At 51.1% G+C, this 13,755-nt stretch overlaps 1 protein-coding gene across 3 annotated transcripts in view; it reads right to left on the bottom strand.

Moving 5' to 3' along the window:
• Positions 1 to 13,755, bottom strand: part of RGL1 (ral guanine nucleotide dissociation stimulator like 1) — a 215,887-nt gene that overhangs the window by 13,898 nt on the left and 188,234 nt on the right. For all 3 annotated transcript variants that reach the window (XM_045838522.1, XM_045838523.1, XM_045838524.1), the window contains 5 exons: positions 11,603 to 11,692; positions 9,177 to 9,263; positions 7,849 to 7,881; positions 5,555 to 5,676; positions 2,809 to 2,898 (listed from right to left, as the gene is read on the bottom strand). In XM_045838522.1, coding sequence (XP_045694478.1) covers positions 2,809 to 2,898; positions 5,555 to 5,676; positions 7,849 to 7,881; positions 9,177 to 9,263; positions 11,603 to 11,692 — 422 coding nt within the window. The remainder of the gene's footprint in view (positions 1 to 2,808; positions 2,899 to 5,554; positions 5,677 to 7,848; positions 7,882 to 9,176; positions 9,264 to 11,602; positions 11,693 to 13,755) is intronic.

The raw sequence follows: 13,755 nt of genomic DNA, 5'->3' as shown, positions 1-13,755 counted from the left end.
CTAAACCCCGATCGCAGCCCACAGAAGGAACATAGCGCTGCTGTCTCACGCCTCCACGGACTGCACGGCGGACCTTCCGGTGCAGGCCCTCAGCCTGACGTCTGAGTCTGAAGCTTAGAATGACATTGTCCAAAGACCAAAGGTTCTTCCAGCTGTGCAATTTAATGAGGTCATTCTGCTTTGTAAAGGTTAATTCTAATTCAATACTAGGCATCTCCAGCCTTCAAACAAGGCCCCCCTTCCCCTGGAGCTCCAAATACTACTCTCCAGCCTCCCTGAGCAAATGGGTCATTGAATGTGGCGGGGGCAAAAAACCACATTTTCCATATCTGTAAAAATGCTAAGGTCATAAAGTCTTTTGAAAATATATGAAAACACCCTTATATGTATAATACAAAAATAAGATGGGGACTTTTGACCTCTTTTATTCAAAATCAGTGTTCAAACTCAACCACAGATACCAAGGATTGAACTGAAGCATCTTGACAAGGTTCCACTAGTGACAGAGGCGTGTCAAGTGTCCTGCATGGAGCACTCTGCATGGGGCTCCGAACCCTGGCAGTCCTGCCTCTCCCGGACTTCCCGGGGGTGTCCTCGCAGAGCTGTGCACTCGAGGGATTCAGGGAGGGGAGAGCATCCACACCGTGTATGTGGACACTTGGGTTGGAGCAGTTATATAGGGACAGGTGTGCAGTGCCAACCACCTGAGCACAGGGAAAGAAAAGCAAGTGGGCAAAGGTGGTAGCACATACAACAGGATCTACCTGTGCTGCCTCTGATGGCCCAGAAACCCCCAGTGCTTCGTGATGCCGAGAGGCCCACCGAGAGGCCCTGTGTCCCTGCACGCCCTGGTCAGGGGGCCCTGCTCCCAGTGCAGGAACTGACCTGACCGGTGGCCCCGGTGTGGTCAGGGCTTTGGGTTTTCACAAAAGAGAGCTTCTTCTTCCCCACAAGCGCAGCAATGAAAAAATAGCAAGATATGATGGAAAATTCCATGAAGGTGAAGCCAAAGGCTCATAAAGCTAGCACGCAGGAGGGCCCAGGTGGACACTGAAGCAGAGAGAGAGGCTGGGCAAGACATCAGGATTGCCTTAAAAATGCTTTCTATAAAATCACATGCTCCAACCTATCCTCAAATGCCTCACGTCACCCCGTAGACATCAGGAAGGAAGAAGCCTGAGCAGCTTCTGAGAGTGGGAGGCCACACCGTCCACGCCCCGAAAGGGCCTCTGTGTGCTCCACTGGGGAAATGGCAGTACCCAAGTTCACGTGCCATCCCTGCCTTAGAGCAACTCGCTGAGCTAGGTGGAGAGACAGTGCAGGGAGTACCAAAAACTCATAGAAACACTCAAAATCCTGACCCTCCCCCTGAAAAAAACAAACGAACAACAGATTCAAAAAGTGCTAACAGAAAGTTGTTCCATAAACAATAGAGGTAGCTTTCCATGGAGAGCGAGGTGCTATTTGGGGTGTTACGACCCCGCTGGTGCTGGCAGCAGCCCACCGAGGGGGTCATGATTACCCTCGTCTCACAAACCACGGAAGAGAAATTCACACGGTAAGTAACTGGGCGGGCGGACATGTGTCAGCTGAGTGTGGCTCCCAAGCCCACTCCGCCATGAAAAAACTGGCTGATATCCAGTCACTGCCCGTGCTTTTCCCTGGCCACAACCGGTGTGTCACTGAAAAGACGAGACACAGGTGTGTATCCTCAAAGGAGAGGGAGGTCTGGGCAGCTGGAGGATGAGGAGTGGAGCGAGCAGGACAGAGGAGGAGAGACAGTACGGGGCAGGGGTCGGGGCTGGGGAGGTGCTGCGGACCCTGAAGCCTCCTGAGGACCACTGCCGGGACTCCGGGTCTTATTCAAGGGGAGACACCCTGGCTGGCATAGCTCAGTGGATTGAGAGCGGGCTGCGAACCAAAGTGTCGCAGGTTCAATTCCCAGTCAGAGCACATGCCTGGGTTGCAGGCCATGACCCCCAGCAACCGCACATTGATGTTTCTCTCTCTCTCTCTCCCTCCCTTCCCTCTCTAAAAATAAATAAATAAAATCTTTAAAAAAAAAGAGGAGACAGGTATAGGAAGAGGGCCCCAGAGGGCCTCTCCTCTGCCTGGCACTGAGCTGAGCAGACAGCCACGAACACGAGGGGCAAGGTCCCTCTTTCAGGTGGCTGACATCCGTGGGAGAAAGAGCCAGTGTGATTGGCAGTGATTGGGGTGGACAGCTGGTTGGAGGGGTGCTGTCTCACGAGGTGACATTTTGCCGATGTTGACCATGGAGCACGGGCATGCGAGGCCAAAGGAACAGCTACCACAACGGCCCCGAGTGAGCCTGCTGTGGCTGCGGGGTGGCGGGGAGACAGTGAACAGGCGGAGTGATGGGTGAGGGGACCGTGGTCGGGAAGGCTGGGGAAGACGGTGCAGGGCCTAGTAAACTAGGATAAGGAGTTCAGGCTCTATCTTAAAATAAAACCATTGGAGCTTTTCAGCAAGGAAGTGATACAGGCCGGTGTACATTTCACGAGGCCACCAGACTCGGGTGGAGAATGGACTGTTGGGAGAGGCGTAGGCCGGAAGCTAGGACAGGTGCTGCTAGACTGCTCTCGGCAAGAGTGATGGTGGTTCACGCCAGACCCCGCAGTGGGGAAGAGCGAATGGACTTTCCTGACAAAGAGAGGAGCTCTTTAACAAGTGAGAGAACTGTCCTGCACTTTTCCCCTGGCTCAGGGGGACCGTGTTGAATACACTTCCTCTCCCCAACTCTGACCGGACCCCCAGAGGCCCCCGGGGTCCCGGAGGGACACTCACAGGCTGAGCCTCTTCACCATGCTCTTGCGAGGCTTGGGCGAGGTGGCGCTGGCGTCGGGTGCTGCTTCGATCTCACAGGACAGGGCGTAGCTGGGGAGAGAAGGGGGCGCGGGAGAGCGGAGCAGGTGAAGAACAGACTTACATCCACGTGATCTGCTGGTTTTATTTTAGAGGAAGGTCCTGATTATTCAAAGTGAAGACACGTATTAGGTTGTTCTATCACCCATGTCAGAGAGCACTGACTTAGTGGCCAGATCTTACAAATTTGCATGTGTGCCTCCGCCCCGCACCCCCGTACCAGCACACAGACTGAGGCTGATGAGCTCCGCCTGCCTCGAACCGTGGATTTGTGTTTTGTGGCAACATCGAAGTCTGATGCCGATCTCTTTCCTGACCACGCTCACCCCACTGCTAAGTCGGGAAGAACTATCTCTTCTCCACTGTCTCCCTCCCATTGCTGTGTGTGTGTGTGTGTGTGTGTGTGTGTGTGTGCACGCGCGCGTACGTACTTAACTATTTTTCCTCTAAGTTTCTTTGAAAGAAGAGACTTTTGTAAACGACCTAATCTTCAGCGAACAGAAGCAGTTACATTACTGATAAAGATACATCAATATGGTTTTTAATTGCCAAAACCTCTTAAATTAAAAGTGCTCCAGGTTCAGACACCCCCCTTGCCAGGGAGACAGAAGCCCCATAAACACAGGAGGAGCTGGTATCCGACCTGAAATGTCTTTTGTGAAAACCTGAACTCCAGCTAGAAGGTGCATTTGGTCCTGGGTGGGTGAGGAAGGGTAAGTGTGGTAATTAGCTTGGTTAGTTGCTAATTACGTGTACATTTTTTTGAACCTAAAGACAGGTACAAGTATTTGTTCAATAGAAGGCAGAACCAAGTCATTGATATGGGAATTACTCAAATATTAACTTAAGCTATAGGGATCTTTATAAATTGCAAGAAAAAAAGGACATGTTTAACAAGATTCCTTCAATCATTAAAAAGTCAATCGCACAGCTGATTCCTTGAGCCTGGACTTCGATCCAAACCATGACCCAGTGATATGTTCCATGTGGGGGAAGGGTGGACACAGAGATAAAGCTGACATGTGATCGTCAGACCAGAAAATGTGAAGAGGCATAACTACTTTGTTTTCTGCATAGCAGGGAAAACATCTTCACCAACTGAAGTGAACTCTGAGCGAAGCAGAGGTTTTGTTTTAATGTAACAGGACTGATCTATTCTGGGATTTAAAAAGACCTCAGAAATCACCTACCTTTCAAGTGGGGAAACTGAGGCCTACAGAGGTTACATGGTTTGCCCAGCATTAGACAGCCCCCGCCAGAGCTTAGGCTGCAGAGTCAGCAGACCTGAGAGTGAGTCCAGACTCCCTCACTGTCGCTGATTAGTTACAGTACTTCTCTAGACCCCATTCCCTCACTGGCAAAACACTTAACGTGCTGTCGATTCTGCTGTCCCTGGTAAAGCACTCACGGAAACCCCTTGGTCTACAGCGGGGGGGCCAGCGAATATTCTCCATGAAGGACCAGGCAGTAAGCAGTTTAGGCTTTGCAGGCTGCGAGCTCTCTGTAGCAACTGCTCAGCTCTGCCTGTACAGCATGAAAGCAGCCATAAATAGATGTGAACGGATGGGCTGGGTTCCAATAGAGCTTTATTTATGGATAATGAAATTTGAATTTCAAATGACTCTTCCCTGCAGCGTGCTGGATATGGCCTGCAGACTCGAGTCCTGCACGGTAAAGACACCACCGCTGGGCCGACACTCAGACACTAGAGGTGATATTCCTGTCCACGCTCGTCCACCACTACTGTGAAACCTGCCTCCTGTGTTCCAGCCACACCAGAGTCCTCACTGGTCCTCCAAATGCCAAGCGTGCCAGGCCACCAAGCCTTTGGTCATATTATTCCCTCTGTCTGGAATGTTCGTCTCCCGTTCTCCTGGAGCAACCTTCTCTCTGCTTCCCAGCCCCGCCCAAATGTTAGCACTTTATGACTATCTTCCCTATTTCCACCCATCCTTGGTCAGATGAATGGTTTTTGCCCCAAGGTCCTGCAGCATTTTATTTCAATTCTTCATGAACCTGGTTCCCTTCTATGATTAAAAGCTACCACCAGTTAACAACAGCAACAAACATGGTGATGACGGTGGTGGCAGTGGTGGTGGTGGAGGTGGAGGTGATGGAGGTGGAGGTCAAGGTTATGATAGTGATGGTGGTGGAGGTGATGGTGGAAGAGGTGGTTGTGGAGATGATGATGAAGGAGGTGGAGGTGGTAGTAGTGGTTGTGGTGGAGGTGGCGGAGGTGGAGGTGGTAGAGGTAAAGGTTATGAAAGTGGTGGTGGTGGTGGAGGTGATGGAAGTGGTGGTGGTGGTGGTGGTGGTAGAAGTCGAGGTGCTGATGATATGATAAGCACTTTAACAATGTTTTCCCCAATATTCCATTCAATCCTCACAAATAGGTATCCCATAGAAGCACACCCTAAAGGTCAGGAAGAATAAGTGGCTTCTTTAGGTTACAAAAATAAGTAAATGTAGAGCAAGAATCTGAAAGCACATCTGCTGATGCCATCAATTCAGCTTTTCCTGCTACACCACTATCCTTCGGAAACCGGACATCCGGAACCTCCAGCTGCACACTAAACAGCTGGTGAGTGAACGGTCACACGAGGAACTGGACACCCTATTCTCCTTGCGACACCGCAGCCCCGCCTCAGTGGGCAGTGCGTCCACCTACCTCTCCTCCTCTGTCAGGAGCTGCTGCCTCTGGAACCACTGGATGAACTTGGGCTCTGGGGTCATGCAGTAGCTGTTGCAGGCAGATTGTAAGAGCTTTATCTGGGCGATCACTTCAAACTCCTGAAGAAGACAGAACATCAGAAAGAAAGAATGAATAACAAAGTCACCCCATACCTATTTTCTTCAATATGAAAAATGCCACATTTGGAAAAACAACGGAGAAAATCATTGAGGCGGGCTCCAAAGCACTGCCTTCCTTAGAAATAAAGTAGCTGAACAACTCTTAAAAACTCCAACTCACAGTCTCCCAAGTCCTTGTACGCTTTAATTGTCAATCCCTCTATGGAGGACAGGAGACTAACATCTGTCTCGGTGAGTAGATCTTGTCACTAGTGAACTCAGCCTGCTTAGCTCCTAAAATTCTGGCTTGAACTCCAAGGTCATTTTCTTCCAAACGTTTCTCTGACCCCCTGTCCCCCTCAATAAGGCAATGTATGTGAATAAAACTGGCTACCAAAGCAACTCAAACTAACTACTGCCTAAAGGCATAGCAAATTTCTTTTTTTCTTTTCCATTTTTATTCTAAGGATAGAAAAGTTTATTTTTAAATTCAATACTTCCAAAATGTCTTTAAATTTTCTATTTCCATGGCCTAAAAGATTAAAAAAAAATTAAGTCCAGAAGTTTCCAAGTTCCCCCACCCATCTTCTCCAACCCTCTCTCCTCAACAGGTGCACCTCGGTATGGCTGAGTATCTAAACATTTCTGGGCCTCATAAACGTGAGTGTTTAGATTTCCCGAATCCTTGGGTTGTTTCTACTCCAGTACATCATTTAACTAAGTCTTTTAAAGCTCACAAGAGAAGCAAGCATATAATTTTGTCTGAAATTATTTATACTTCTTTGGATGCATCAATAAAGATTTTTATTTTGGAGTAAGCAATGGGTATAAGCCTTAGCCTTAGATTTTACACTCAGACTTTCTCAAGAGTTTTCACATGCTAGACTTAAGAGGAAAGAGATTACAGTCCAGGGTCATTCTGAAGTTAAAGGACAAAGGTGAGTAACTGTGGAGGCAATCACAACTTGTTCTCTCATTACAGGACGTGACAGAAGTAGCTCAGCGACTGGAAGATCCCCTGGTGTCAACATCCTATCAATGGCCTCAGTCCTTGGGCTCAGTATCCTCGAGGAAATTGTATCATCAGGCGACAGAGGCGAGTATGCTCTACGGAGGACAGGAGACTGACATCTGTCTCGGTGAGTAGATCTTGTCACTAGTGAGCTCAGCCTGCTTAGTTCCTGAAATTCTGGCTTGAACTCCAGGGTCATTTTCTTTCGAACATTTCTCTGACCCCACAAGTTGGGGATCTATGCCCCTCCTTCATGCCCCTCTAGTACCCACTACTCCTGCTCACAGCCCTTGATCAGGTGGCATTAAAATTGCCTACTCATGTGTCCACCTTCCTCCTGGACTGGGAACTTTATGAGGCGAGGAGCTCTGTTTTGGTTCTGTTTTCTTTCTGCTGCCGTACCCAAACCTACCATAGTTAGGTGTATTCTGACCCACATTAGGTGTGCGATTGGTATTTGTGGGGTAAAAGAATGAGTGAAAGACTGAAGAATAATAAGGGTACTCTGGGGTGAAGTTACTATTTTTCGCACTCATCTTCCTTTGGGTCTTTAAAATATCTATTTCAATACACCATGCTAACACTGTAGCCATAGCAAATTCTCAAAGCTCTCTGTTTTATCTTTTTTTAGTGCAATGAAGAACTATTCTACTGTCCACAAAGAGAATTAAAATTTATGCCGGACACCCTTTCCTGCTGACAGGAAAGAAAAAGAGTGATTATCCACATACAACAATGAAGACCCTTTCCTTCCCTGTCTTAAACAGACCCACACGAGTTAACCATCTGTGAACTGTTCTTTGTCATTTATTCTTATGAAACCCCTTCTCTTTAACAGGATGAATTACTGAAGCTAATTGCAAAGAAGGAGAGCAGGAGGGGATGAGGAAAGAAATGTCAGCTTTTCAGGGGCTGGACAGGATTTGAACCCTGGCTCTGCTACCAGGTGACTCTGCTCAAGCGACTTCATCTCTCTCGGTCATGGTTCCCTTACCTTTGACCTGGGGATGAAAACATCGACCTCCCAGGGTCTTGGGGGGTAATATAGGGAACATGCCAAGCTCAGTGGTGTATGGCAAATGTTTGGTAAATGCTAATTCATTTTTTCTGCCTCTATAAAAATAAACACAAAAGCTTATGTCCACAAGATCTCTACTTACCCTTCTCCTTTTCTCAAAGTTTATCAGCCCACCCTGAAAGAAATTAAAAAAAAGAAGAAGAGTGACAAACCAAACTACTTTGAAACACAGCCAAGGCCTGGTTGTTAAAATCAACCAAGTCATAATTATTAATAACACTCTACTTATGGCTACTGTGGAGGAAGAGAAGCATTGTTTGCCTCAAGACAAACATTCTTTTAATAACAAAAGGACAGGGTAGGCAAACAGGCTTCTCTTAAAATGTGTCTGGAAACCGCGAAAATAGTAATGATTAAGGAGTTACAACTCAGAATCCAAATACATTTGCAGAACCAGGAAAGGCAAGAGCTTGAGTAAATGTTCCATTACGCTTTTTTCCTTGACCAAAAGCAACAAGAACAGATGGTCCCTGACTCATACTGGGAACCACGTTGTCAATGGTTTATCAAAAGGGAAGTCTCTTCTACGCGGCCTTGTGCAAAGTTGAGTTTCAATTCTTCATCCCCCAGCCCCTGTTCTCGGTGGCCGAGTTTAACTCCTAAGTCATTGGCCTCTCCCCGCAAACTCCCAACACCAGGGAGTGTTTCCTGAGACACGCGGAGGTAGAGGATGTGAGGAGACTTCGGGTTCAGGAGATACGGCACGAAGGAGCGTGTCCACATCACAATGAACTTGGAGGTACGTACGGCCACCATCGTGCTCCTCCTCCTCATCACAAGGGCTGAGCGCGTGATAACCGCAGAGGCGAGATTAACTTAAATCTACACGAGCAATCCCTAAGTCTCATTTCCAATATCCAATTTATTCCCCACTCAATATGTTATTACTGTTACTAACAAGTAGCTTGTTTGATTCACCTCTTTTCCCGTTAAGAGAGAGCGCACCTGCCCAAGCATGGGTGCCTCAGAGCAGAAAATATGAAAAAAAATGGAAAACTTAAAAACCTACAAACTTGACCAACTCCTTACCCCACCAGACAGAATGGAATGTTAGGGCACATTACCACCTCCCCACATCCAACTCAACATCAAGGTCATGCTCAAACCGGCTCCTTCATAAGGTCCTACCATCTCATCCCTCATGTGGAACTAAGCATGACCTGCCCTCTCCGTCACAGCATTTGTGTTCGAATCCTGAAGAGTTCTAGCAGCCACTGCCTGCTCCGCTACCTGCCTTCCCCGGGGCCGTGAGCCACTGCTGGCGTGACTCACCTCGGTGCTCCTCGGGGCGGCCAGCACAGTGCCTCGTACACGATGAGCCCACGGCAGGTACTCAGAAAAGTGAATTTCTCTCCTGGGCACCCACTCAGAAGGCCACGGGCCCGCTTTTGCCACCTGCATGGCACTCACCTCGATGTAGTCCTGAAGAGCGGTGTCCAGCATGGTCAGGTCGGTCAGGAAGGTGCCCAGGTAGGGCACGGTGCCCTGCATCACGCCCTGAGGAGCAAGCATAGCAAAACCGTCCTGGTTGTTACTGCCACGCCTGGGGCTTCGAACACCTCCCCGCTGGAGCACACCGGCCAGCCGCGGGCTACGGGCAGCAGCGTGCCCATGAGCACTTGGAAGCCGCGATCCTCGAATGGCCAGGTTGGGAGATTAACTAAGGACCATTCGAGGCCTCATGTGGGGCCATTACTGCTAATCCATGAATAAAAGTTTGAAAATCCCTACACAAATAGCACAAGAACTCCATCATGTAACATCTGACTTTCAAGGTCTTGAAAACCAAGCCCCAAAGCCGGGAAATCAGACAACAGTCACGAGTGGTCACAGGGGGCTTATACTGTGTCAGCTCGGGTGTGAGACGCCTGTTCTCTGTCAGTGCGAGAAGACACAGCGGGTGGTTTGGAACGGCCATCGGGGAGGGCGAGGGCCACCGCACACTGGAGAAGAGTGCTGCGGACCACACGGGGACAAGACGTCACTGTGACAGGAGCCCCATGGCCTGGACTTCGTGACTCACTTCCAAAGAACAGAGGAGGGAGGGGGGAGATCGTGGTTTTAGAGTGGGAAGCCTGGCAAACTCTATCTTGATCGAGCGATGAAGGGTAACACCCCGAGTGACACTGGGTGTCACGCTGACAGCATCCGCCCCTCAACAGGACGTGGTGAGAATGGCACTCACCCCGGGACAGTCTCCCCCAAACCCGCCGTTCGGTCTAATGACCAGGAACATCACAGATTCGCCCTGATTGCGGGGCATTCTCAGGATGGCCAAGGTCATGAAGACCAGGGGAAGACGGAGACACGGGCACAGGCCGGAGAAGACGGGGGACATGACAAGTGAACGAGTGTGGCACGTGGGCTGGCGCCCGCGAGGAAAGAGGACGCTAACGGACAAGTGCCGCGCGGCGCAGGAAGCCCGGGTTCCGGGCAGCAGTGGCCCGCCAGTGTCGTGTCTTCGCGGTGACGGATGTGCCACGGTCACGGGAGACGTCCACCGGGGAACTGGGCGAGGCAGGGGTTCACGGAAGCTCACGGAAGCTCTGGGACCTATCTGTCAGTTCCAATATCAAAAAGCTTATGTTTTTTCATTGGCCCTTGGAACTCAAAGTAGAAATACTTAACTGCAGGTCTATACCATATCGATTTCACCAAATTTCCTTTAAAATCATCTCTGTTCTCCAAAAGGCCACCAAGGCCCTAACTGCGTTGAAAAGAAAAACGAAAGGGCATTTCCACGGTCACCTTATCCCAAAGTCCACGGAGGCACTTAGGGAAATTCTGGAAGGAAAGGAGAGTCTCGGCCGAGGCCAGGCCGGGCTGCCGCGGTGCGGCTGGCCGTGTCCTCAGCCAAACCTGCTCCGTGAGCTCACCCCTCGGAGGGCCGTGTCCTTCAGGAGCTCGCTGTCAGCTGCAGTGACTCCTTCCCCATCAGGCACACCGGGTCTCGTCCCGAACCAAAATAATCTTCTTTTTTTTAAAAGCTATTTTTAACTTGTCTTTGAACAACTGAGAGAGTCTAAAAGCTGGGAGTTTTTTATAGGCTCTAGGTCACAGAGGACAGGCCCATCCTCCAAGAACACCCCTGACTCAGGTCCAGCTCTCTGAGCAGGACGAAAACGTGGGGAGTCAGTCAGTCTCCGGTCTCCCCTCTCGGGTTTCCCCCCCTCGGGGCTCAAAGTTAGGAACGCTTCTCCAATAAAGCTCAAGATGATAAGAACTCTCCTTCAGCCTGGAGGAGGGAGATGTGACATTCCTGGGCCCTGAAAAACCAGAAGGACTTGGTCTGTCCTCGGGGTTAGTGAGGAGAGCTGCAAGATGCCTGGGGGGTGGGACCACCGAGACCTCCAGGAACACAGCCCCAGTCGTCCGGGAAGCACACACTCTTTCTTCAGCACCCCGTCCTGGGCCCCCTGGGCTACAGTGTGCAAAACCGACGGCAGCAATGCATTGCCACAGGGAACTGAGGCCCAGGAGGCCTCCAGGCCAAGGGAGCAGCGGCTCCGAAGTGCAGGAGTGGATGGAGGCAGCCAGCAAGAGGGACGGATGTCCACCAGCTGCAGACTCTCCCTCACCTCCAGAACAGGTACCTCCCGAGAACACCGTGGGGTGTGATTTTAGCGGTCCCTTCCTGCTGGGTCAAATGGGAGTAATAACACCTCTCCTACAGCCCCCCCCCCCCCCCGCCCCGGGCGACTGAGAACTGAGAACAGGCGAGGTTGGGGGAGAGCAGAGGACCTGCAGGGAGGTGTGGACGCCCTGCAGACTGAAGGTGCCCCTCCGAGGACGCTCTCCCGCCGCGGGTGTCAGGGGAGAACGGCGCCTGCGCATACCATGTCCTTCTGGAGCTGAAGCCGCCTCTGAGTCCGCTTCTGGTTCTCTTTGACACTGCTGTCCAGGTTTGCAAATTTCGAGGTTCCTTCCTGAAAGAGAAACACACGTGGAGATGGGGATGGAGAAGGGCGACACCAGGAGGAAGTGCCGTGACGTCTCGTTCCGGGCCGGACCCTCTGCCCACCCCACCTGTCTGGACGCCAGGAGAAACGAAGGGGCCCGCAGCCTGGGCAGAGCCGCACAAGGCCCCTCTGGCTGGTCGCCAGTGGCCTGTTTGTAACGAAACCTGACGGCCTTGGGTTGTCCCGTTTCCCCCTCATCTCTAAGGACAGCTTCGGTTGGGTTATAAAATCAACCGTCCTCACAAGGCAGGCAATTCCTAGAAGCGGGGACCATTTCTGCACACCCCAAATCCCACTCAGAGTCATCACGCATCCTGGAAACGGAGATCCGTTCCTCTCTCTGTTTTGTGATTTCTTGATCTTGGCCCGAAGTGCACGTGCCAGCGTTCTGCGAAAAGGGGCTATTTCTGTGGTATTTCTTAGCTAAACGAAACTTCTGTACAGGAAGCTCTCTGAGGAAGCCCAGCGCCGGGTACCGCACGAATCCACGAGAGGCAGACCTGCACACATTCCCCCCCTGCCCTTTTCCTCGCCCAGTCAGGCCTCTCGAGCCGCCTCCCGGGTTCAGGAGCTTACAAACCGAGGCCTCCTCCGGGCGCCCGAGGGCAGACGGCCGTCCTCTGCCTCCTCCCTCCGGTCTGCTGTAACAGCCGACTCTTTTCAGCTCCCCTGCATAATGACTAATGTCGAGTTTGCTGACTGAACACGAAGTGCTTTTTTCCGCCTTGTGGTTTCAGTCTTGCGAAGGTCACATTTTCCAGGAACCGTATGAATGGGAGACACATTTCACAGTTCAGTAGCGTGCAACGTGCACATCAGTTTTCCCTTAGTCAGTTTCCCTGGGTTTATTCTATTTCCAGAGCATGTGACTTCTCGCTGCCGTCCGGCTGCACCGGGCTCTTGGTCAGTGACAGGGCCTTTCTGATGGCAGGGAGGTGTCCATCATCTCCCGTCACTCGCCAGCCTCATCCCAGGTCCAGGAACACCTCTGGGGACAGAACCCACAGGGACTTAACTACCCACTTTAGTTCTCCCTATGGCAATCGATCATCAGGAGCACTGTCATTTAATAATCTCCTACTTCAAGTTTTTCCTGGGGATGAATGAAAGTGGCCGAAAATGTGCCACTTCCTGTGCTAGGAGGGTGTGAGTCCACCCAAATTCTTGAGAATCTTCTCGGGGTGAGAGATGGATGCTGACTCCACTAAGAGCGGCCACCCCTCCCAGCGTGCAGGTCTTTCCGGCACCCTCCACTGTCTCCGTCGGTGGCAGAGGGATTATGCACAGGGATTATTGCGGTGCGCCTGAAGTTCTTACCAAGGATTTCGGAAAAGTTAAAAGGCCCCTGATGATCACAGAAAAACAGAGATGGGAGGGACCTTAAAAGAACGCTTAGGACAACTCCCTCACTGGTGGAGAGCCGAGGACCTGAGACAGGGAGCTAAAGGACGAGCTGATGTCGTGACCTCAGGGTTTCGGCCGGAGAGCCAGCTAACGCGGTTCTTCCAAGTGAGGTGTCAGCTGAAAAAACCACTGCCCGCCAAACCCAGCAGTCCCAGCTCCTCTCTTCCCCAGCCCTGACTCCTCTGCTTGGCAACGTCCCACAACACCAGTCCCTCGAAGCTTCTCGAGGCTTTTTATAGGTTTAGCGACCGCGTCACTCCGGCGCTTTCCTCCTGCCTCTTTGCTGCTCCTGCTCGCACCTCCTTAGTGGTTCTTCTTTCTGCCAAAGTCGTCTTGTTTTTTGCTAAACTCATGTCTTTGCAAATACTATCCAGGCCCAAGGCCTTAATCACCACCTGTGCTTGGATGGATTCCAGAGCTCTCCCTTCACGAATTTCCCACTGCCTCCCACTCATCCCTCCCGCTCCCTAGCGCAGAAGTCCTGCCAGAGTCTCACCTTCTCTTTCCGTCTTCAGAAGAGTTCAGTTGCCCTCGCCCATCCTGTTCCTGGGCCTCAGGGGCCATCTTCTCCTAGGTGCTACCCAGGCAGTGGGTCCTCCTCCATGGGCGTAGGTTGAATTGCAGCT

Source organism: Phyllostomus hastatus, unplaced genomic scaffold (assembly GCF_019186645.2).
Source record: "Phyllostomus hastatus isolate PE091 unplaced genomic scaffold, TTU_PhHast_1.1 phas_contig_283, whole genome shotgun sequence".
Taxonomy (NCBI): Eukaryota; Metazoa; Chordata; class Mammalia; order Chiroptera; family Phyllostomidae; genus Phyllostomus; species Phyllostomus hastatus.
Note: the sequence above shows the minus strand (reverse complement) of the source record. Positions and strands in the feature narration are given on the sequence as shown.